The following is a 22723-nucleotide window of genomic DNA, read 5'->3' on the forward strand; positions in this document are numbered from 1 at the left end:
ATATTACACATGTTCTTGCTAAATTTGAACAATAAAATCAAAATGGAAAATGTTATCAGTTATATTGATAGGTATATACTGATGTTTCTTTCCAATATTTCATTTTTCATACAGAATAACATGAATATTTTACATTTGTTTTGCATAAAGTGTAAGGCCTGTCAGTGCATTGACAGATCCTGATAACTAGAGTGGCTGCATATTAAAAAGTTTCTTTTTCCTTGATGGGTAGATTAGACAAGTGCTGTATTAAATGGGGAACTTCTAACTTAATAACTGCTTTAAAGATGCAATATATCTGTATCTCTGCCTCTTGTGATACCAAGGATTACATTTTAAATAGCCCTAAATTTCATATTACACAGCCTGATTTATTTATTTTTTCCTTTCTTTTTCTCTCATGTTTTTTTTCTTATTGTATCATCTGGTTGTTGTAATGTAATACTGTGATGCTTACCTGTGTGTGTAAGCACAGCCTGAGGAATAATCTTTTAAAATTGTGCAGCAGACGGAATATTTTTACATCCAGATGGTTAGAAATCTTTGAAGAATCTGGAAAAACCTTCAGAATGCATCGTAGTACATTTTGTTAAACAATCTTCTGAGTTTATCAAAGATCTGACAGGCACAAAATGGAGTTAGGAAACAGCTATTCTGGCACTGTCAAAAGATAACAACAGTCCACCTACCAGCACATCTGAAGCTCAGGCTCCACCACAACTTGTTGCTATTACATTTCAGTTTTTGTCCAATGTGATGTAGCATGTTCATTATTGAGCTCTAGAAATGCTGGTAAAGCCAAGCTAGCTCCAGTCTTCATGGTAAGCTACAGTTAAACCGGCTGCTGGCTGTAGCTTCATATTTAAACAACAGACATGCGAGTAATATCGAATTCGAATATCGAAATGCTCATCTGAGTCTCAGCAAGAAAGCAAATTAGTCTATTTCCCAAAATGTGAAACTGTTCCTTTAAAGTTAGCCTCCATCCTTCATTTCGTCTGGCAGTTTCTGGCAGCACAGCAATTATCAGAGAGTATTTGTCATGTACATTTCCCTGTGGTTTTACTAGTTAAACCTCAGGTTGATGGAGGAGTGAAGAGCAGGTATGAATAATGACGATAATAGTGGCATGCGAAGGTCAGTTAACCCCTGTTTGTGTTACTGTGTTTAACATTTTGTCTGGGTTTCTACTTTTGAAGTTGAAGTTTTCAGTATGTGGACCTGATGCATGCCTCCAACAAGAGTTAAACAAGGACTTACAGGCACAAGAGCTGCAAGTTGCCAGAAATTAAACTTGATGAAGGCCTTGATTACCAGAAAATGTGCTGTCAAGAATTTCTTATTATGGAATGTTTTAATATTTCTTTGTTCACCCAGGTAAGTAATAGTGTTCTCTATATAGATTCATTATGTTTTCCTGCAGTCATAAAACATTACAGAAAAGTTGAAACATCACACAAATACACAGACATTTAACACAACAAGAGGGCATTCACTACATGTATTTCTTTTTTAAATACCAGTAGGCAAAGTAGCCCATTCCTCCCAGGGAGCCCATGAGAAACGAGGCCCCGAAGAAGGACGGCGGCTTCTTTTTTACCATCCGGAAGGCGTTGGGTAGGACCGCGGACAGGAGGGTCGTGTGGATGTCGCCCAAGACCTTGCGGAAAGCGTAGCGTTTTTGCACACGCACAAAAAAGGACTGCAGGTTGGGTCGGCTGCCGTCCTCCCAGTATTTCTTAGAAAGTCCCAAGAACTTGAGCCTGTGCAACAAGGCTCCGAGGCAGATATCAGCTAGTGTAAATTCAGGTCCACATAGCCACAACTCACACTTTTGACCTGAAAAGGTGAAAAAAAAAATACAAATTCAAAAAACAACACTGTAGGAAATATTCAGAACATATTACAGTGCTGTTATGATAAAAGACAATCATTTGGACAAACCTTGATACTCTAGTTTCCTTTTCTCCAGTTCAGCCTCCACTTGATCTAAAACCATGGCTAACTCCCCCAGAATTTTCTTCAGGTAGTTCACATTATCGTGGTCCAAGATTTTTGCCTGCCAATCGTAAAACAAAAACCTTTTGATCTCAACAGCCAAATCCATCATTGCACAGCTGAAAAAAATAGCTCTATGAAGTAAAAATATGGTTGTTCTGCTCCAAATGCTCTGAGGAAAGATATTTGTAGCTGTCACTGATATTATAGTCATCCTCAGGGGAACGTGGATGTGTGTATCAAATGTTACAGCAATTAATTCATCCAGTAAGTGTTGAGACATTTCACTCCAAACCACAAATGTAAACCTCATGGTGGTGCTACAGGAAAAGTTAGAGGATCACCAAAGACAGGAGGATTCATTCTCTCCCAAATTTCACACCAATCCGTCCGATAGTTGTTGACATGTCTCAGTCTGATCCCTGTCGCATCCCTGCTTCATGTTTTTAAAACACTGGTGAAACAGCTACTTGTCTACTTCGTGCATATTCAGCTTTATCATCATGTACAATATGTTTTTTTTTTTTTTTACATGTTTCACTTTCTGCTATTAGCAGAATATTTTACAGGTTTTGTAACAGGTGCAAACACTGTCAGTACATCTGGACCTTTTCTCAAGGGAACATGAGCTGTATTTAGGTCAAAGGTACAGTGTTACGGGATTTGCATGCTGCAGAATGTTTTTTTCAGCTCTTCAGTGGTGCAATGAGAGGAAAGGGCTAAAGGGCTTTTATGATGAAACTTCCCTCAGCTGCAGCCCTGGAATTGTATAACCAGGTCCAAGATCATTTGGAAAATGAAACGTTATCTGTAAGTTTGACTTGCATTGTGTTTGTCCATCACAAAATATTAAGGAGTAAATAAGGCAACAGAGCTGTCAGCATAATATCTCCTTTACATTTCTGTGCTCCTACACGCAGTTAAAGGGTCTGAAATGTTTTCAAGTGTAAATTAATGATTTACAATTGTCAGTATTTAGGCATTCAATAGGTTGACCCCAGATGGGCTAAATTAATGAATAAAGTAATGGACTGTAATATTTGTATAACTTTTAATGGGCTTTCTATGTGGGTTAAATACCTTGAAAACATTGAATTTACAAAATAGCATGAAAGCCATCTCTGAATTTTCACCCTAATTAAAAAATCAAAGCTCTTTTAAAATATTAATTTAATTTGGTCAGTTTGGGGATTTTACCACTGAAATGGCCTTAAAGGCACTCTGTAGATAAATCTTATGTTTGCATCCAGTGTTTACTCACTGAAACACATGTACGAATCACTGAGGTCTAACAAACCTGTTGAATGAATTTCCTTCCTTTGCAAAGCCGAATTTAAAGTATTTTAAATCCTGCATTGTTTACATCCATGTTTACTAGATTGCAGTCTTCTTCTTCACTGCGTTTCTTTGCACATTACAGCTACCTGTAGATCACTGGAATAGTGCGAACCATTAACAGGACTGTGCGCAAAATGGGGACTCAAGTGTACTGGTGGTAGCGTTACTAGTGGTCAAAAACCTTTAAACCATACAGAAAATGTATTTAAAATGCCTTAATAATTACGATTCATGAATTATTCCTTAAAAATCCCATTAAAATACCTTGAGTCCATCATTATTAATGGGTAAATTACTGTATTTTATGGTAAAAACATAAGGGATTCTGTTTCATAGTGGCTGTCTCTCCCTTATGCACAACATTTCAAAACAATGAGGATGAGTGAAAGATAAAAAACTTTTATACAAAACTCACCATGAGCTTCTTCTGCTTGGACAGGTATGGTTCTGTCAGCTGTGGCTCCTCATGGTCCAACTTCATCAGCTCCGTCGCAGCGTTGGCCAGGTGTCCTGCACACACAAACATACCGTAGAAAACAAATAGTGTCTGGATCTGCGGCTCGGGTGAAGAAAATTTGAGTGTAACAAATTTGATACTTGAACAAATATAAACAATGTAGCTCTGTGTGCATACAGTCGGTCATAAATTGTAGATTATTAGACATTTACAACATTTCCCAGCCACTGTGGTTTCAGGCATATTTTGCACAGAACAGATACTCAAGGGACCAGGAGTGTTTAATCATCCAAGGAGTTATCAGCTTAATCTCATCTGTGCTCCCTTCATAGTCCCTGGAGGGCAGAGGGAGACACCTACAGTATGTTGTAAGCTGTGGCACATAAGGTATAAATGCTTCACTGAAGCCCATAGTATTAAAGGATTAAAGTCTGGTGATATTCTATATTTTTCTTATTGTCAACTAACTGATGAAAAGACCAAAACCAACAATGCATTGATCCTATTAAGTAACAAGTATTTTCTGTGTATCCAAAGTTTGACATTTTGTATTGTTCTCTGCAACAAATCTCTATTGTGAACAATCTACAGTGTCCACCTGGTTAAGGAAATGATTTAGCCTTTTAAAAAATCAAAAGTACATATTAAAGATCTGTTTATAAAGATTTACATCTTCAGTAGATAACAATGGGCACAGACAGTAACAGGAAGTCAGAAAGTATTAAGAGTAGGACTAACACATTGTTGGTTTTAGTCTTTTCATTGTATTTGCTGACAACAACAAAAATATAACCAGCTTTATCCTTTGAATGATAAAAATCCAGTCTAGATTGTGATTGAAACACATTATCAGTCTTAATTGTATCTACACTGAAAATATGTGTCAAACATTTTGCCATTAATCAACTGGAATGTGAATAAAACCACAAGAAACAGTCACGTCTTTTGCCCTGCAGTATTGTGACAGCTTCTTACACCCTTTGCACTATTTGTATCTGTATTTGTATCTGTCTGTATAGCATCTAATTACTCTACTCGAACGCCGACCATTTATTTATACATTGGTACCTTTATCTATTTCAAATTCCTTATTTATAGTACTTTTTTTCTGTCTTTTTCTTTATTCTTCATCTTATTGTTGTTGTGTATAATTACTTTTGCCTGCAGTACCGTCCAGAGTCTCATCCTAAAGATTTCATTGTACAGATGACTTGTATTACTCTGCACAAATAACAATCTTCGTTGAAGTGTTCATCAAGTTGAACTTGAATTTGATGAACACATAAATATTAAAATGTTTTAATAAAGTGTGAGCTGTCCCTTCCTGTAATATAATCATCCAAATCTGTTTTTAATACTGCAGCCAAAAATGATTTGACATAAAACAAATATTAGTGGATAATTACACATGAAAATCACTGATGCAATCACTGATGTTGATTCTAAAGATACGACACAGACTGAACTGCATAATTAATTCTGCTGCAGAATTTCATCAAATCCAGCCGGTTGTTTTAATTTACATGGCGAGGCCATTACCTGATGGAAAGAGCACTACAGTTCAGACTGGAAGGCCTGATATCAGCCGTTGGGATATATAACCTGGCATCACTACAATGTGCTGTGTTAAGGGGTTTTGGTATTGAGTGGCGTCAAATTACACAGTATGCTAGTCACACAGTGAACATAAAACAGGGATTTGTTTGCCTATGATGTGGAAAATGCTGTAAGGGAGATGAATAGCTTTGCATTCATAATGCCTGCCTGTTGTTTCTGCTCTGAGAGACCAGTTGGTCCCAAAGTTGAGGCTCATGCACACAGAGAGCTTGTTAATGTCCAGAATAATGAAAAGACTTAAAAACACTAAAAGCTATTTATATAATGCTTCAAAAATACAAATAAGCACAGAAAAAGGGCAAAAACAAAAGTAGCATCTACTTTTTATGTCGTCAATCAACACATTCTGCACATAAAGTTCAGACACTATATTTATCGTTGTCTGTTGCCAAGAAACAAGTTACTTTAAGTGATAAGAATAAAACCTTTGAAATGCAAACAAGCACAAAAGTATATTGTATACTAACACAGCACACACACCTGTAGACCAACGTGCATCTACTCTGAATAGTAAACGTGTGCGAACATGAACTGTGAAATGCAGCAGAACACTCTGTCACATGGGATTACCCTGCATCAACATGCCTGTTTGTGTTATATGCAGCTGAGTGGATTCAGCTGCTTGAATTTGCGGTTCAGTCTGTTTCTGGTCATTCAGATGTTTGGCTAAGAAGAAACCAAACAATGTTTACATCTTTTTAGGGACAATTATAAAGTAGGACTCCAAACTAGAGCCCGACTGATACATCAGCGGGGTGATTTAAGCTAATTGCACAAATTGGTATTGGCGTTTATAATGATTGACAAACTTGGGTTTATGTTCATTTGTGAAACAGTCAGTGAGACAGTTGTAGTGAGTCAATGAGCAACAGTCCAGTCATTTTCTCTCTTGTCAGTGTCAATAAAATACATGCTAACAGTTTTATCTGTTGCTAAATTAGTTCCCTCGTTCACCACGAACCTAGCTAATCATGGCAGTAGAGTGAAGATATCTAATGAGTTGATATTCTCCTTCCGTGTAACTGATGTAATGGTAAATATATCTGTGACTCACATTTGTGTACATGTTAATTACAGTCAGTGCACTGGAAACACGTCTGATTTTCACCACGGAAATTATACCTGTAGTTTGTCTGAAAAGTTTAAAGCTAAAACTGATCATAGAATAGAACAACTGGCTAGAAGTGGTATTAATACAGGGATTATTCGGCCAGTGGAAAAGCACTAGATATACAGTATAAATAATAATTAACAATAATAATGATGATAATTCCAGTGAAGTTTACTGCTGCAGTTACTGTTATGCTTTTGACAATAAAACAAGTTTATTTTTCAACTGCATAATGTCCTGTTAAGTACATATCTTGTTCAGAACTCTTAACAACTAAATGTAAGGGATCCATATCAAAAATGTTTATGTTACATATTCCTGTTAAAAAATAAATACCAGACGATATATCGTCTTTAAATCCTCAAATATTTAAATCAGCATCAGCCTTAAAAATCCTGTTTCGGTCGGGCTTTACTGCATACTGTCCAAGAGCTCCTGACTAATTTTTAAATTCAAGATATTTATTTAAATTTGAGAAAATTGTGATTGCAGATGCATCACATGAAACCTTTCATTTGTCTTATAAGTGCTTCCCTTGGAGCCGACCATCCACAGACATGGCTTCTGTTTTCATTTTATGCTGACGATACCCTGTTGTACCTCCTTGTTGGGTCCAGTTTGTTGTAGTTCTCTTTACAGGATTGTCTAAAAATGTAACTTCAACTGAACTGCAGTAAAACTGAAATCCTTGTTATTGGGTCTCAGCACATCACAAGACAAGACAGCTATGGTTCTCTGTTACAACAGATCAAGCAAGTTGCAAGAAATCTTGGTGTTTTGTTTGATGGTAATTTACATTTTGAGCAGCGTACCATAAATGTTTTTATCATGTTTAAAATATTTCTAAAATAGTGTTTTTTAAATTTTAAAGATACGCCATTTTGCATGTTTTCATCTCACACCTTAATTATTGTAACAGTCTTTATACTTGTCTCAACCACAAATACAGTATATTGATTCAGACTGTACAGAACTCAACTGCCAGGCTTTTAACCAGAGCTGAGAGGCACAACCACATCACACCAGTCTCCTTACACTGAGGACCAGTATGTTTAGAACTGACTTTCAGATCTTATTGATTACTTTTATGGCTCTTTGTGGCTTTGCTATATGCAGCTTGAGATACTCGAGCAGAGGTTTGTTACATCCTGGAGGGGATAGAGTGTTTGTAGTCGAAAAATCAGCCTGAGGAAATCATCTTTTAAAGGAATAGTTTCACAATTTGGGAAATGCATTTATTTGATTTCTTGCTAAGAGTTAGATAAGAAGATCAATACCGCTCTCATGTCTGTACAGTAAATATGAAGCTACAGCCAGCAGCCAGTTAGCTCAGCTTAGCATAAATACTAGAAACAGGGGGAAACAGCTAAAGCATCTCGAAAGCTCACTAATTAAAACTTTATATCTCATTTGTTTGATCTGAACACAAACCAAAGTGTGAAAATGACACGCACAAAATGATACTTTTATCGGAGAGCTTATCCTGATTTTATTGTTTTTTTTCTTTTTGCTTTACTTCAATTGTCTTTTTGTTATTTAAATCTTATATTATAAGGAATTTGTTTTACCAATTTATTATCAAATCAAATGAATTTTATAAGATTTAATACTTGATTTGTACTTTTTAATTTTAATTTGCTGCCTTGTATAAAGAAATTTGTAACTTTTAAAGAGGTGCTCTATAAACAAAGATTATTATTACAAATATATATATAACATCCACTCTATTCCACTTGTAATTAATGCAGAATTATGCACAGTCATCTCTCCACAATGCAGTGAGCTGGCTTCACTTACTACGTATTTCTGCGGTGGCGTACTTTGGGATCATAGAGTCAGTGGTGAGTTCTGGATGGAGGATGCAGCCGTGTGTGTAAGCGTCCATGGGCAGACCATCCAGTAGCTGGCGGTACTGCTGCACACGTTCGTAGAGAGGCGAGTCTGCATCAGGAATCAACTGAGCCACCGTGTCTGCAGGTTGAGACGCCGACATGAAAACACCAATACAGAGAAAACATTTTAAATGTAGCTCAGAACGTTGTTATGTCATGTTTCTCTGAGGACAAACAAAGGCACAGAAAAAACAGTTATATACACACATACACAACACAATGTGTACAAAATAATAAAAAGAATCTAGGGAACAATTGCACACTTAGTATATTTTTTTAAGCACTTCATGACTTCCAAGAGAACCTGAGGTTTCTAAGCAACTGTCATGAAGCTTTGTGCTGCACAACCCAAAAATAATACATTCAATTCTCCCTTCAGCTGTCAGAATGACACACAGTATGGTAACCTGGTAACAGATGACACCCCTAACTCTCTGTAACGCACCACAGGTCACGTTTCACAAAGCCTGACATTTAAACAATACTGAAGCAAACTGAAAAATGTCTCCAGGGGACTAAGAAGCCTCTACGAATTTATGCGGAGTGGAAAAGTAACAGCTGAGCACACACTGTATAACCCCATGAGATGAGATTCAAGGACAATCCAGATGATCAAAAAGCACAATATGCACAGTGACAGGAGGCCAGAATTTCATAAAACAGGTTAATTAGGCAACACTGATAGCTCATTACACCAGTCCCCTACTGGCCTGTTCTGTTCTATTTATCTGCTGTTGCTCAGGTTAAAGGAATAGTTTGATATTTTGGGAAACATGCTTGTTTGCTTTCTTACTCAGAGTTAGAATCTGTACGTTAAAAATGTTAGCTTAGCTTAGCATAAAGACTGGAAAAAAGGGGGAAAGCTAGCCTGGCTCCGTCCAAAAAAAGCTTATGTTCAGCACCATCTTTTCTGTTTGGAGATAGGACCTTCCAAATAAGGAGTGTTGGGTGTTTCCTTTCATGCTCGGGAAACATGCCCCCGCTAGTTGAACACCGAGAAGTGCACATTTGGGCTAACATTAGCTACTTTAGCTAATATGTGCTAACAGGGCAGGTATTCTAATCAAGTAGCATTAAACATACCAAAATATTGCGACAATAGTCCGACTCAGTGTGAGTCCCGGAGCCGGGAGGACCAGCCGGTGAGCCAACTGTCAATCACAGCTGTCAATTAACACCCACACAGCAGACATCAAAGCTACTATAAGCCTTCAAATCTTATTAACAGAGCAATGATTTCCAAAATGACCAGCAGCACACTTATTATAGGACGCCAACTTAGCGACTGAGACCATAATGACTCATCGGTGGCATTACACTTTAACATACTTCCACAGTGGCTTCAGCAGGAGTTGGCATGCTTTTGGATGTCCAGTTTCACTTAACAATGTTTAAAACAAATAAAAATCACAGATGCAGTTCATTTTCATAATGAGCATATTTAGCATCTATGTATTTATTTATTGCTTCTGCTTGTCTCCCCATCTAGATTCCACATGTCAAAAGATCTGCGCTCTACACACACACACACAAACACACACACTATTTATGCAAATGTATGAAAATTACAAGGGCACAAAAGAAAATTAATTCAATCTTACCGATTTAGTGAGACCCTTGTCCCTGCTTTTCTTTGCTGAGCTGTGTGATCTTTGGTCTGTATTTGGAGACTTTTGGAAAGCTTCCTTTATAAACTCTCCATCCGAGAATGGCTTCCCATATTTAAGAGTGCACTGTGAGACTTTATAGCTGCCCTCTGTAGCTTGGTTTTTGGCGGCATATAGGGTTGTAAACACCAGTACAGGAAGCTTTGCCCTTTTGATTGATTCAGCTTTATCGGCCTTATCTTTGAAGTTTTTCTGGCATCTTGTTTCAAAACTGACATTTTACACTTGAAGTTCGACACATAACATTTTCGCAGAAGAGAGTGCACACAGCTCGGTCCTTTTGTAATATAAATCCAAATTTGTTTGTCCAAGACAGCTGAAAGAGGCGAATATTAGTCAACCTACTTTTTTTTTGCATCTGCCATCGTCAGTTAGTTTTGAAAAAAGAAAAAAGGTAAACGGTACATTAAGAAATGAGAGGAGTCTTGTTTTTGTTGTTTTCTCTCCAATTATTCACATATATTTACTGTTTCTATTCTATTGAAACTCATTTTAATGCACAAATTGAAGGAAGTGATGGGATTACATTTCACTGTGATTGTACTTTATATGATTATATGTGACAAATAAACTTGATTGATTAATTGATTGATTGAAATAAAGCACAAAACAATGGTGTATTTTGAGACCAATTAATTTTTTCAGTATTATTTTAAATCCAATTGTTTGTTTTATTTTATATTCCAAACTGTTTTTTATCCAAAAAAAAGTATGTTAAGACAATCTTTTTTATTGAATTGTTCCACGTTTCTGTGTTAATGGCCTTGAGTGCCCATCGTGGCACGCCTCAAGCCGTGGTAGTTGCCGGGAAGCCACAGCACCAGACCAAGAAATTATGTGCCACATTACTCCCCAAAAAACCATAACTCAACATTTTTACACTCCAGTTTTGGTGCAGATTATTTCCCAAAACATTGAACTATTCCTTTAAAAAGCGTTATTAGTGAAGGAACCAGCTTTTACATTTTGCTGTCCTAATTCTTACATTAGCAATCAGCAGTCTAGCTACATGCTGTGTGGCTGGGAGGGACGGTTGTCAGCATAATGACCTGCTGCTGTGATTCAGTATTAAGAAAAAACAGATTAGCAGAACAAAACGAAAACAAAAAAACTTTTATCTCTCTGCAGGGTCACAGCCAGCCAACACGGGCCCGGCATTGCTGACAAAACAGAGATAGTCTGTCAGCTGCTTGAGGGTATTTGGGCCAACAGAGAAGCTTGCGAAGGGTGGAGCTGCACCTGGCAGACATCCAGGAAGCTGAGTAATCAGTCCAAGGACCCGCATGCCGACCAGGGCATGCCATGCAGCGGTCCTCGAGGTGGTCTGCTGCAGTATTGTGATGGAAATATTACAACAACGCCCGAAGGCCATCCGAAGATCAACTTCTGACAGCTTTACACTTTCAGGATGAATGTGACAGAACATAAGACCAACTGAGGTCCTGATTGTTTGATTTTCATAAGTCGACAAACAGCTTTCTCACAATAAAAGCCCATCCGCAACACTGTAAAGTAGTCTGAGTCGGCCCTGTGCTGCTCTGCACTGGTTTAAGAGTCTCGATTCTTTTCTGAGACAGCTGCACTCTACAGACCAGCTGCAGTCCACTGCCAGCATTCATTAGGGATTTAAACAAAGAGAAAAAGCATGTCTGTAAGTCTTATCCCACAGATTGACTACTGGATAAAAGCATGTCCAGCTTGAGATCTGGTTTTAAAATGTGTTTAACCCAAAAAAAACAAAAACCAAACACACCTTAACTGAACTATTACACTCTGGAAAATACTGAATGGTGTTTTAAGCTGCAGATTGAGTATAACTTCAAAGTAACTTGTTCCAAAATGAATTAAGTGAATGTATTGCAGTATAAATTAGCTCAAATAACTGGATCTGGATGAGACTGAGACATCAAACACCAGCGTCCATTTCTGCCTTGAATCCTTTTATTACTGTGCAAGCAGTGAACCAGATCTTCTACTACTGAAATCGAAGCTTTCAAGCATCGCTGCTCCAGACAAGTGACTGCAAGCTAAACTAAGACGAGGGGCTTCTTCAGTTGTTGGCCAGCTCTCAACCTCCCTCAGGCCTTTCGTGGTTTGAGGCTTCCAGGATGTTACATAACATCTACATAATGTCTCAGCTGATGATAATATAAGACACACCACCCACAGATACTATAATACAACACGGGGTTTAGTGTATGCGTCTTAACGTTTGCTTACTCTTGCAGTGGATGACATTTATGGCAGTTAAGCCTGATCTTTAAGCCACATCTTGACACCTCTTATGTATATTCTTCCATCCTCATCACACTTGAATTGCTGCTGATGTTCTTCTTTCTGATTTATTTGTTGGACTAGTGATGATCACTCGTTTAATCATCCTAAATTTTCTCTCTTGTGTTGGTATCTGTGTCATATTTGTGACTGCCACGAATATCCCCCAAAGGGTTATTCCAGTTTCGTCTAATCCAATCAGAGGAGTTCATCTTGATGACATTAGTGCAAAGACATTGTTGCGACAGCTTCCAGAGTACACAAGTTTCACATTACAGTACAGACTCACACACTGTATGAGGGCGACAGATGGCCTTGAATGGATTCCAATGGTCTTTACCACAGGTTTGCATGCTTTGGAGAATAGCCTCATATTTTCTTGAGTAAGCTCTCTAGCAAGGGCCCTAGATCCCCTAAGGCCCCAAAAAGCCTTGGTTCTGTGTGTGTGTCACTTAGAGAATGCATGACTAAAACACAACATTAACTGAAACGAGTTTAACAAACTCATTTTTGATTTAGAAAAATTGAAAATAAAAAGGTTAAAGTGAAGAGAAAAAGCGAGACAGCATCATTAGATGGGAGCCGCATTATCACTGTACCTCCCACAAAGTTCTTCTCCAGGTAATCTATAATCTGGTTGTAGTCACTGATGATGGTGTCTCCGTGGAGAAAGACGGGCACCTCCTCGCCCAGGTTCAGCCTCATGAACCAGGGCTCCTTGTGCTCCTGCAGCGGCAAGCTCACATCCCTCTCCTCACAGACCAGCCCCTTCTCGTTAATGACTAGACGTACCTGCAATTACAAGGACAGATTTTGCTTAGTTCCTGGGGAGGTGGATGAAACTGCATGTCAAGGCGACCAACCAATACTCTCTTATGTGCACATTTTCTACAGGAGCGTAACAGTATCGTCTGGCTTATGAGCAGGAAAGATGAGACACTAACAGCAATAATTTGTTCTGCTGTTTTGTTTCAGACTATCAAAACTAAAAAAGTAAAATCCACAAGAGGAAAGAAAAGTTTGTCTTTCTAAACACATAGACGCCTTCTTTATATAATGATTTGCAATATATATGTTAATAAATGTATTAAATGATATGAACTGTTGCAGTAAAGATATTATCCAGACAGTAGAACACAAAAACAAGAGTAGGACTGATGAGGTGAAACAGAAACATTGCACAACAAAGAGTTATTGCAAGGCTAATAGACTTTCATGCCATAAAAACATTATCATGTTTTAGATGTATGGAATAAAAAGGCCTGGCTGAACTATTTGTGCGGTCTGGCAAAATAATGATATGTTTTACAGCGTGCTAGAGTATGAGCAAAAACCATACAGGACAGTCAGGATCCATTTCTAGCAGGATGAAGGATAAGCCAAGGTCCGCAGAGAGCTATTAGTGGGAAGATTAATAAAAGGAGATGACACTTGGGGTATAAAGTGCTACATCTGGCCGCTTAGGAGGAAGGGTAAAATGGGAGTTTTGCCGTACATGGCCAGACACGGTGTAATGAAATAAAACTGAAAGATTTAGTAACACAGACACAATAATTACAGCAGGACCGCTGGATCGGACAGCAAGAACAAATCTGTGAATGCAGCTGCAATGACAAAGAATAAAAAGCTTTTTACATCTCCATCAGCGTAGCATTTCACACACTAAATCAAGGATTTCTCTATAAAACTGCCAAATGTTTCAGGTCCCAAGTATTACACTGCTGAGGTGTGCCTTGGTGATGCCCACAATAACACAGTCACTGTTGCAACGCCAGAGACTGTTATATAATAATATTAGTCACCACACAGTAATCATGCCAAGTAGTTCAGCTGCTTGGACAGCACAAAATAAACCCCTTTCAGTTATACATATACAGTGGAATCACATTTAGTCATCTCTTCTTGTAGTCAAAGTAATGTCAACATATTTTTAAATGTGTGGTTAATAGTTTTTATTATTAAAAGGAAGAAAACGGTCTTTGGGGAAATATTAGAAATGCTCCTTTTCGTCTCAGCCGCTGGAGGGGCGCATCAGTGTCTGTGTTTGATTGACAGCAGTTGGCAGGCCAGTGTTACACCGCAGGGAGCAACACACAAAGTAGACAAACGGCTGTAGTTACAAGTCATGGGCAGAGAGTGAGTGCATTTACATGCACACTAGTATCCCGGTTTTGAGTTTTATCCTGGTTTTGATCTTCTTTGGGATATGGCATTCCCATGGAACATGAGGTAACTGGTTATTTATATCCCTGCATACATGAATACAAAAGCCAGGTTTCTAATCATCTTTGTGCAGTTGCGTCCTGATTTCTCACCATCTCAGCCACTAAGTTCTGTACCGACAAAGAAGGTGTCTAAGGTGTTTACATGCGACAGTATCCTGGTTTCTATTGTAGTAGTCCAGGTAGCACATCCAGGTTTTCAAAACCAGGATAAGGTGTTTACAATCGCAAATTGCGTTGTTAGCAGGGATTTTGAAGAGCAGTGACCAAATCATTTTCAGGTATGTTTACATTGTGTTTAATGTGCTGCAGCTGAGCAGCTAATTAGCTACCTTTCCTGCTAACAGATGTTAGTGGTGCACTTTTCCCCAGTGAATCAGTGTACATTTCAAAAGCAAATTTTGATTTAGTTTTAGTCATATTTTAGTTATTTGAATGGTTTTAGTTTAGTTGTTTTAGTTTTAGTCTAGTTTTAGTTGATGAAATATCATAAGATTTTAGTCAAAATCTAGTTAAAGTGTAGTGCCTTATTTATACGTTTCTATAGAATTTCCAGTTACACAGATTGCTCTACAAACTCGTCATAGTTTCCTGGAGGAAACATCTATTTACCTGTCATTATGAAATGGTATTGAGGTTTGAACGTGCAATACAGACACCGTTTTAACTGTTGTGATATGTGTCTTTATTTATTTTAAAATAAAATACAAATAAAACCAAGTCTAATGTAAAAGAAACAAGAATATGGCCTTGCTTTTTTGCAAAAGACCATCTCAGACAATAACAAAATAACACCAGTGAGCATTAGGCCTACTCTCCCTGAATAATTAGATATGCTCTACTGTCTCCATCATTAGAACAAAGTTATCATCTTCAGTCATTGTAACCAGTAATCCTGTACGCCCAATCCATTATCTATGCCCTCCTCCTTGGTAAGTTGTTCTTTAGAGTCACTTTTGTGCTTATAAGTACTTAAAAGAGTTGTTGAAATAATCTGCTGGGATGCACTAGCTTTAATTGCACACGGTGGCCAGTCCTTGTCATCATAGGTCTTCTGTATCTGCGAGGTTGAATAAAGGGGAACAAAAAATCAAGTTCTGGTTTTTCTCTCTCTCACCCCCTGACCTCCCCTCTTTCACTCATACACAAGTACACACAGCTCCAATTTGTGTCTATACTACATTTCTGCTCCTTTCTCCTGTCATATGTCTAACAGTAAGTAACATAACATGAACATTAAGTTTAACATTATGTTTTTTTGACACATCAGTGTGGTATTGAAAGCTCAATGTAAACATTTCTTCAGACATGCATTCTTCTGTTTGTTACATATAGCGTGTCAATCAATCTTTTAATTTACAATCTCAGATTAGCAACTCTGGGTCATTCAGTAAAGGACAGCAGTGGTTTCTTTTAGCTTGTATTGTATTACAAGTTCAGCGAAAACACACCAGCTCTCGTTAGCTGATAAAATAACGTTATCTTGAAAGAAAACATTTAAGTGTGCTTACCTTTGCATGAATTTTGGGATGACTCGTCTGCAAATGTTGCTTCAGGTTCGTTTCGTGTTTTTACCGGTGATTGTCGCTCCACACAGTTTACAAAGGGTCTTGTTTTCCTTGACATCAAACGTGAAATTTATCCATATGTCTGATCTCTTCCCAACTCATTTCTCCCTAACATTTTCATATTGTTTTTATTCATTGATGAAAGTGTCAATAGATTTTGTCACCATAAATTAGCTTTTATTTAGTTATCGTCTCATTTTCATCAGCGAAACAACATTGATGAAAACTATGACGAAAATTATTTGTCAACAAAATGAACACTGCAGTGAATATTCATTTGGTGACTCGTTCAACAAGCTACAGTGCAGGACAAGACGTGTGCTTAAGAAGGAGACGTTAGCAGGAAAGCTAATGTGGGTTATTGTTCAGAGTCTGTGGCTCTTGTGTTGTGTAGCAGGATGCAATCAGGCTCAGTGTGACCGTCTGCTCTGCCTATGATAGAACGTCATGTTATCGCTTTATGCAAAGATTTGATTTGATGTATTGAAACAAGTTCTCCACAGACAGATAACTAACAGTATTCTGTCTTATAAATGTAAAACTAGGGGGGCATCATCATGAAACCAAAGAATTTAAAACCATTTGGTTTCTGATTTTTTACACAAACTAGAACACTGGACAAGTGATTTACAGAGCTGACATATATGCTGTAGTAGACAAAAAAAATTAATTTAATTTCAGTTGGACTTACATACATAGTTACTTTGGAAAGCACATGAAGCTAATCCTTAAATGACTGACCAGTTACTTACTGGCATCATCACAAGCTGCACTCTACTCAAATAGAAAACAGTAGTGATACAGTCTGAGAGAAGGTGTATTGAAGGTGTAAATCTCTAACCTGCAGGCCTTCAGGTTGCCATAGCTGTATTGATCTGTGAAGCCGGCATCTAAATGTGCTGTTACTCCAGGATATCAAGCGCCATCTGTCTCTATCTTTATCATATTTGCTGTGCTCACAATACATCACTCATATGAGGTAGAGGAATATACAGTATGGCCGCCTTCAGGACACGGGAGCACAGTTACAGTAGCGGTTAGTCACGAAGCATTACAAACACAGGAGAAATTCAATGCCACAGATTCCCTCTTTCCTCACAAACCTGCTGAGGCATACACAGACTTGTAAATAATCCCCTCAACATCTGATGACGACTGTGTCTTCACAGAGATAACGGTTGCTGATCTATTGGAGACGTGACTCCTTTGTTGTTATCACTCGGATAGTGTCTCATTGCCAGAGTATTGACTTTTTTTGTATTTTTAGAGAAAGGAAAAGGGTTTTGCAAGTCACGAAAGATCCACTAAATATAAAACATATCTCACAAGGTGCTGGGGGGATATTTTGACCAATCATACTGCAACAATTTGTGTGATATTAAGGCACGAAATAATAAGTACAGTTCTGGTGGAGTGGACAACCTTGTGCTTGGCCTCTTAATCTCTTAAAAGCAACCCCAAAATGCATTTTAAAGCACGCTTCAGCTTGCATAACAACAAAAGTCATACACCATCGTATAAATAAATTAGGATTCAGTGCAGATTTTTTTTTTTTGCTGAAATCCATGTGTGCTGTTCAAGAGATACAACCCAATAATTTGCTCATTGACAGCACGGTCACACATGATCGTGAAAACGCATCAGCTACTCCGGCTCCACGATGGAGGTGATAATCATGACAGTGAGACTGGTGTTTACCCTCTGCTGAGTGACAACTGGCACAATCAGCCACTCAGACTCATTGGCTGTAAGCCAACATCCAGCCTTAATACTTGACGTTCCAACCTTCACCACATGGTGAGGTGGAGTCTGAGCATCCACTCAAGGTTGTTGGTCTACAGTGGAAAAGAAATAAACAGTGATACAGGGATATAGCTGTTTGGATTACATGCAGGGTAATATGCAGAGAACAGTAAAGCACAAGCAGATTTAAATCATAAGAGTGTAATCCATGTGTACACCTAAAGCACAAATAGAGTTCACTGAGCTAAAAGACAAAGCGCTGATTGTCATTTCATAACAGTGAATGTCTGTTTTTTAAAGGAGTACTCCACCAATTTAGTGTTGTATTTCCATAAATTTGGGGAACTCGCTAGATGCAGATTAAAAAAGAATGAAATATTCTCACTTTCAGTCACTAATACGGGTTAAAGCTCCAAAAACACTGCATCCTACGTTTCCCAAAATGCAACTTAATTGTGTTTTTTCTAGTAAGGAGCCCAGGTGAAACTGAAACTTCTGGGTTCTTTTCCAGAAGTAAAAGAAACTCATTCAAAATCCTAATTAAAATCGGGGTGGCTGTGGCTCAGGAGACAGAATAGGTCGTCCAATTATCACAGGAAGGGTTGGTGGTTCAATACTGTTGTTTATTCAATATTTCTGTTTTTTTTAGTGGCCTTTAACAAAATCCATTTCCTGTAAGTCCTAGACCATCACAGGTTAAATGTCACGGCTCAACGGACTAAGCGAGTCCATCTGTCCACTGGAGGAATCTATGGTTTGTTCAGACACGTCTGTAATCTGTAATCAGCAGGACAAAGAGGACTAAACAGTGTAGATGTGTTTAGACAGCAGAGATTACAGCTACAAAGCTGAAAAAATGACATCAGAAGATTGCAACAAGTCCTCCAAAGTAAACGACCACATAGGTTGTTTGTACCTGCACTCCACAACAACCCATACGAGCATTTTCAGAACAACCCATTGGAGTGTAATATGTCGCTTTACAAATCAGTGTTTCGTTACATGGTGTGACGACGCTGTGGTTGAGGCCTGGTTAGGTTTAGACACAAAAATCACTTGGTTAGAGTTAGGGAAAGATCATGGTTTGGGTTAAAATCATCACTTGAAACATGATTAGCACTTCCTTAAAGTTAGGCAGCCTTTGTCACTATGGCAACAGTTAACACCCCAACGACAAAAATTCCCCGTCGGAAACGGGAAGCGAACAGCGGTCTCTTGCAGCTAAGTCAACTTTTTGCCATCTAACTATCTAGTCATCCACCCAGCACCCAACTGGAACGACCTTATACTGACATCATCTGAACTGCGTCACTTTCCCGGGTCATAATTACTACAGCCACTAGATGGCGTCTGTCACTGAAACTAAGTAAAGGTCGTTTTTGGCAACTGTATTTATGACCTATAGCCTTGTTTTTTTTCGGAGGCTCAGAGATTGTGTTGGTGAGTTTTATGGACAACAGTAAGTTTCAATGACGTTAAGTTTTAATGACAGCTGTAGTTTTTTGTGTGCTAAGTAATTGTTCTTCAACGTAGTTAAAACCCCGAAGATTTCAGTGTCAAATAGCAACTGCTGTAGTGGAGCTGAGTTGTCTTAGACTATGGAAAGCAAACCCCAGGACCACACTTTTTTTTATTTTAGAAAGAAGAAATACTGAATGCGAGGATGCATTGAGTTACAGACGCTAGTGGAACAGACGCTAGGAAGGAAGTGAAATCATGACTTCTGCTCTCTATTATCCCACATTCACGTTATGTCGGATTGGATGAGAAGACTCGGTTAGATTCTCATGACAATTCAGTTGGTTGTATGAGGGTTTAAAGTACTGTGGACTGACTAAATTAAACTACAGGCTATCCATTAAATTTGGGTTTAATTACACTGAACGACGGACTTTGGCTGACATGAGACGTCCGTGTGTCTTTGGTTTTCAGGCACTTTTGTATTACTGAGTGCCAAGACGGATATATTCGGCTTTCAGAAAAATCCCAGTTTCACAATTGTAATTATATCTTGCAGGTTGACGAGAATAGAGTTGCAACTAACAATTATTTCATTATCTGTCAGTTATTTTCTTGATTAATCAATTAGTCGTTTAGGTTATAAAAATGTTGAAAATGGTGTAAAATGTGTTTTCCAAAGCCCAAGATGCAACCTCAAAACATCTTGTTTTATCCAGATCAACAGTTCATAGATATTAATTTACTATCATAGAAGACTAAATACACCAGAAAATATCCACATTTTCTGGCAATTGACTAAATGATTAATGTTGCAGCTCTAGACATGAACGTTATTAACAAGTTGGAAACTCCAATATGACATGAACGTGGTATTAGACCCTGCCTGTCTGGTTAAAGAAATTACTTCTTTCAAACTCCACACCTCACGCAGGATTTCTGTAAAAAAAAAAAAAAAACAAGTCTCCAGGTCATATCCCATATCAGTTATCCCTGATGACATCACAATGACATCACAGGAGGGGTTATCGTCCCAGACTGGACAAAGCTCCTCCAGAGCCACAGAGGACATACAACTAACCATGACCAGAAAAAATGATCTTCGTGTGTAAAATTGGTGGAGTTCCCCTTTAATATACACGTTGTCTGTGAAGTCCTGTTGATCATACATACCAACACACAAAGCTTTCTTGAGTTTTGAATGTCTTGATATCCAAAAAAGACAACATTTTGATCATCTTCCTACTCATGCTCAGTTAGCAGGTAACAGGTAACTGTCTGCAGAGGTAATTTAAAGGCAGACTTAAAGAAGCCACAGATATAACATATGGTATGATTCAGCTGCAGAAGGGGGGAAGGTGGCCTTTGGTTTGTTTTGCACATCATTTCAATCAATTATTTAGGTTGTCATCTGTCAGAGCACATAGGTTATAACCACATCCACCAGCTATAAGGCGACAAATAAAAAAAAAAAGCTTCAACGTGTCAATAAAAGGTAGAAGCTGATAAGATATGACGGCTGATTTATGCAGAATATTGACCATCAGAACCAGCTATATGTCGCGTAAACGAGCCCCATGCTGCAGCGCTTTTCCAAACCTCTCATATGGGAAGTCTGCCCAGCTGCAGGATCGTATTCATATTCCGGAGGTATGTGCATGCCAAAAGAAAAACATGCTTTGATCATAACAAACAAACATACACATACACACAGGGAGCTCCACGCTGTAGCATCATATCATGCAACAGACGTGGAGCCACCTCCATTTTCAAGCTCTGTTCTTTTTTTTTCTCTCTCTCTTTACCTTTTGGGAGGTGAAAGACTGCGTCCAGTGGTACAAAACGAGCCTGTCTTTATTGAAGGGTTTGGGCTCTGCCGTCGGTTCCTCGCATTCCTCCCCGTCTGTGATTTTGCCGTCTTCATCCATGGCTGAGATGGGCCACCAGCTACAGTTGGTGGGGGTAACATGGTTGGAAGACGCCATGACAGAGCGTTTTGTGCGTGTGGAGGAGAGGAGCGAGGAAGGGAGAGAAGAGGAGAGAGGGAGAGAGAGGGAGAGAGAGAGAGAGAGAGAGAGAGAGAGAGAGAGAGAGAGAGAGAGAGTTTCAGCAGCTCTAGCTGAGCATCATCTGTTCACGCGGCAGCAGCATCCGTCAGTCTCGGACAGCTCCGGTGCTGAAATCGGCTTCACCTCCGAGTGAAAAACAGTGAGGAGGGAGGGAGAAAAAAAAACGCACACACCGTAATAAATATGCAAATAGCCACTTACTCGAGCATGCTGCTGCACTTACAATTAAAGCAATGTGTAACCGTATTACATCACATGATGGGGCCACGCACAAACATGCGCGGTTGAAGCCCGCGTAGGGAGCGCTTGAGTGGAAGGTCAAGCGGCTCCCTGTAAGGACATGGAGGCTGGAGAGTGTCAGGGCTCGGCTCATATAGGTGGGAGAGAGTGTCAGTAATAGAGACCTTAAAGTATCCCTCCATTCAAAAAATATGTTGTTTTTTTTCTTCTTGTTCCTACAGTTGGATGTTTGAGCTTCACTGTGCAGAATGATGGATGTGCAGAGTTTGACATTAGGAGGCTGTGTCCACATTCATCTGCTGAAAGTTTCTCTGTCATTGTAAATGTGATTTTAATGGTTTGGGCCTACAAGCATGATTTGTTCCATTACAACTGGAGCCAATTCTGGTCCAGTATACAACTTACACAAGTGTGATGTGGAAACTTGAAGTCTCCAGTGCACAAACAGTGACAATGAACTTTACAGTGAAGTAGGAGACATCTGGTGTCCAAAAGTTAAACTTCTGAGATTAAATATATTTACATATTTACAGGAATTTTTAATGAGGTAGAAGGAGTAGATGCCATTTAAAGGATTTTAACATCGTAATTACACTTATTTTGTGGAAAAACCAAATCAAACACGTTACTTTTCCGAGCAGTGTATTTTTTTTTTTTATCTTAATACATGTCTGGGGGGGATCTTTAATGTTCCTTCTCTTGGATATTTGAGCTTCACTGTGCAGAATGATTTATGAGAAAACTAAATCTAAGAAAACGAAAATTCACGTTGCTAATACTTGTGATATTTACAGTACAGTATATACACACACTCACAAAAAAAATGCACATAAGATAAATATATCAACCTGAGAAGTAATAAAACATTTACAGAGAATACAGTTATTAATCTTTCTGCAGATAAGATCTAAATGTATAAGTATAAAGACAGCAGAATGAAATTAAACTAGACTGAAGACATAACTAAAGGTATGAGAAAGTCGTGTTCAATGAACAGATAGAATAATTTATACTCAGTATATAATTGACATTATGCAGAAAAGCCCTGTGCATTGTCTATAAAGTGGGA

The 22723-nt window shown here is 38.5% G+C and overlaps 1 protein-coding gene across 3 annotated transcripts; it reads right to left on the minus strand.

The window, feature by feature from the left end:
* Positions 1 to 27: 27 nt before the first annotated feature.
* On the minus strand, positions 28 to 21676 carry gdap1l1 (ganglioside induced differentiation associated protein 1-like 1). 3 transcript variants are annotated; one of them, XM_042409461.1, is made up of 7 exons: positions 21638 to 21676; positions 21151 to 21292; positions 12954 to 13146; positions 8319 to 8492; positions 3752 to 3846; positions 1945 to 2059; positions 28 to 1839 (listed from the first exon to the last, which is right to left on the minus strand). In XM_042409461.1, exons 2-7 carry the CDS (start codon positions 21271 to 21273, stop codon positions 1496 to 1498), a joined length of 1044 nt encoding a protein of 347 aa, XP_042265395.1. In that variant the 5' UTR covers positions 21274 to 21292; positions 21638 to 21676; the 3' UTR covers positions 28 to 1495. The 3 variants fall into 3 exon arrangements, with proteins under 3 accessions (XP_042265395.1, XP_042265396.1, XP_042265394.1); XM_042409460.1 differs by lacking the exon at positions 21638 to 21676 and having other exon boundaries at positions 29 to 1839; positions 21151 to 21622; XM_042409462.1 differs by lacking the exons at positions 12954 to 13146; positions 21151 to 21292; positions 21638 to 21676 and adding an exon at positions 8984 to 9084.
* Between the last annotated feature and the right edge of the window lie 1047 nt (positions 21677 to 22723).

This window comes from Thunnus maccoyii, chromosome 4, assembly GCF_910596095.1.
Source record: "Thunnus maccoyii chromosome 4, fThuMac1.1, whole genome shotgun sequence".
Classification (NCBI taxonomy): Eukaryota; Metazoa; Chordata; class Actinopteri; order Scombriformes; family Scombridae; genus Thunnus; species Thunnus maccoyii.

What these genes read in the sequence shown, in the direction of transcription:
- gdap1l1 (XM_042409460.1), bottom strand. Translation starts at nt 21,330, where the DNA reads ATGGCGTCTTCCAACCATGTTACCCCCACCAACTGTAGCTGGTGGCCC. An exon ending in GGAGAAGAACTTTGTGGGAG is followed by an intron (nt 8,493 to 12,953) that starts GTACAGTGATAA and finishes CTCAACCTGCAG; the next exon opens with ACACGGTGGCTCAGTTGATT. An exon ending in CCAAGCAGAAGAAGCTCATG is followed by an intron (nt 2,060 to 3,751) that starts GTGAGTTTTGTA and finishes TACGATTGGCAG; the next exon opens with GCAAAAATCTTGGACCACGA.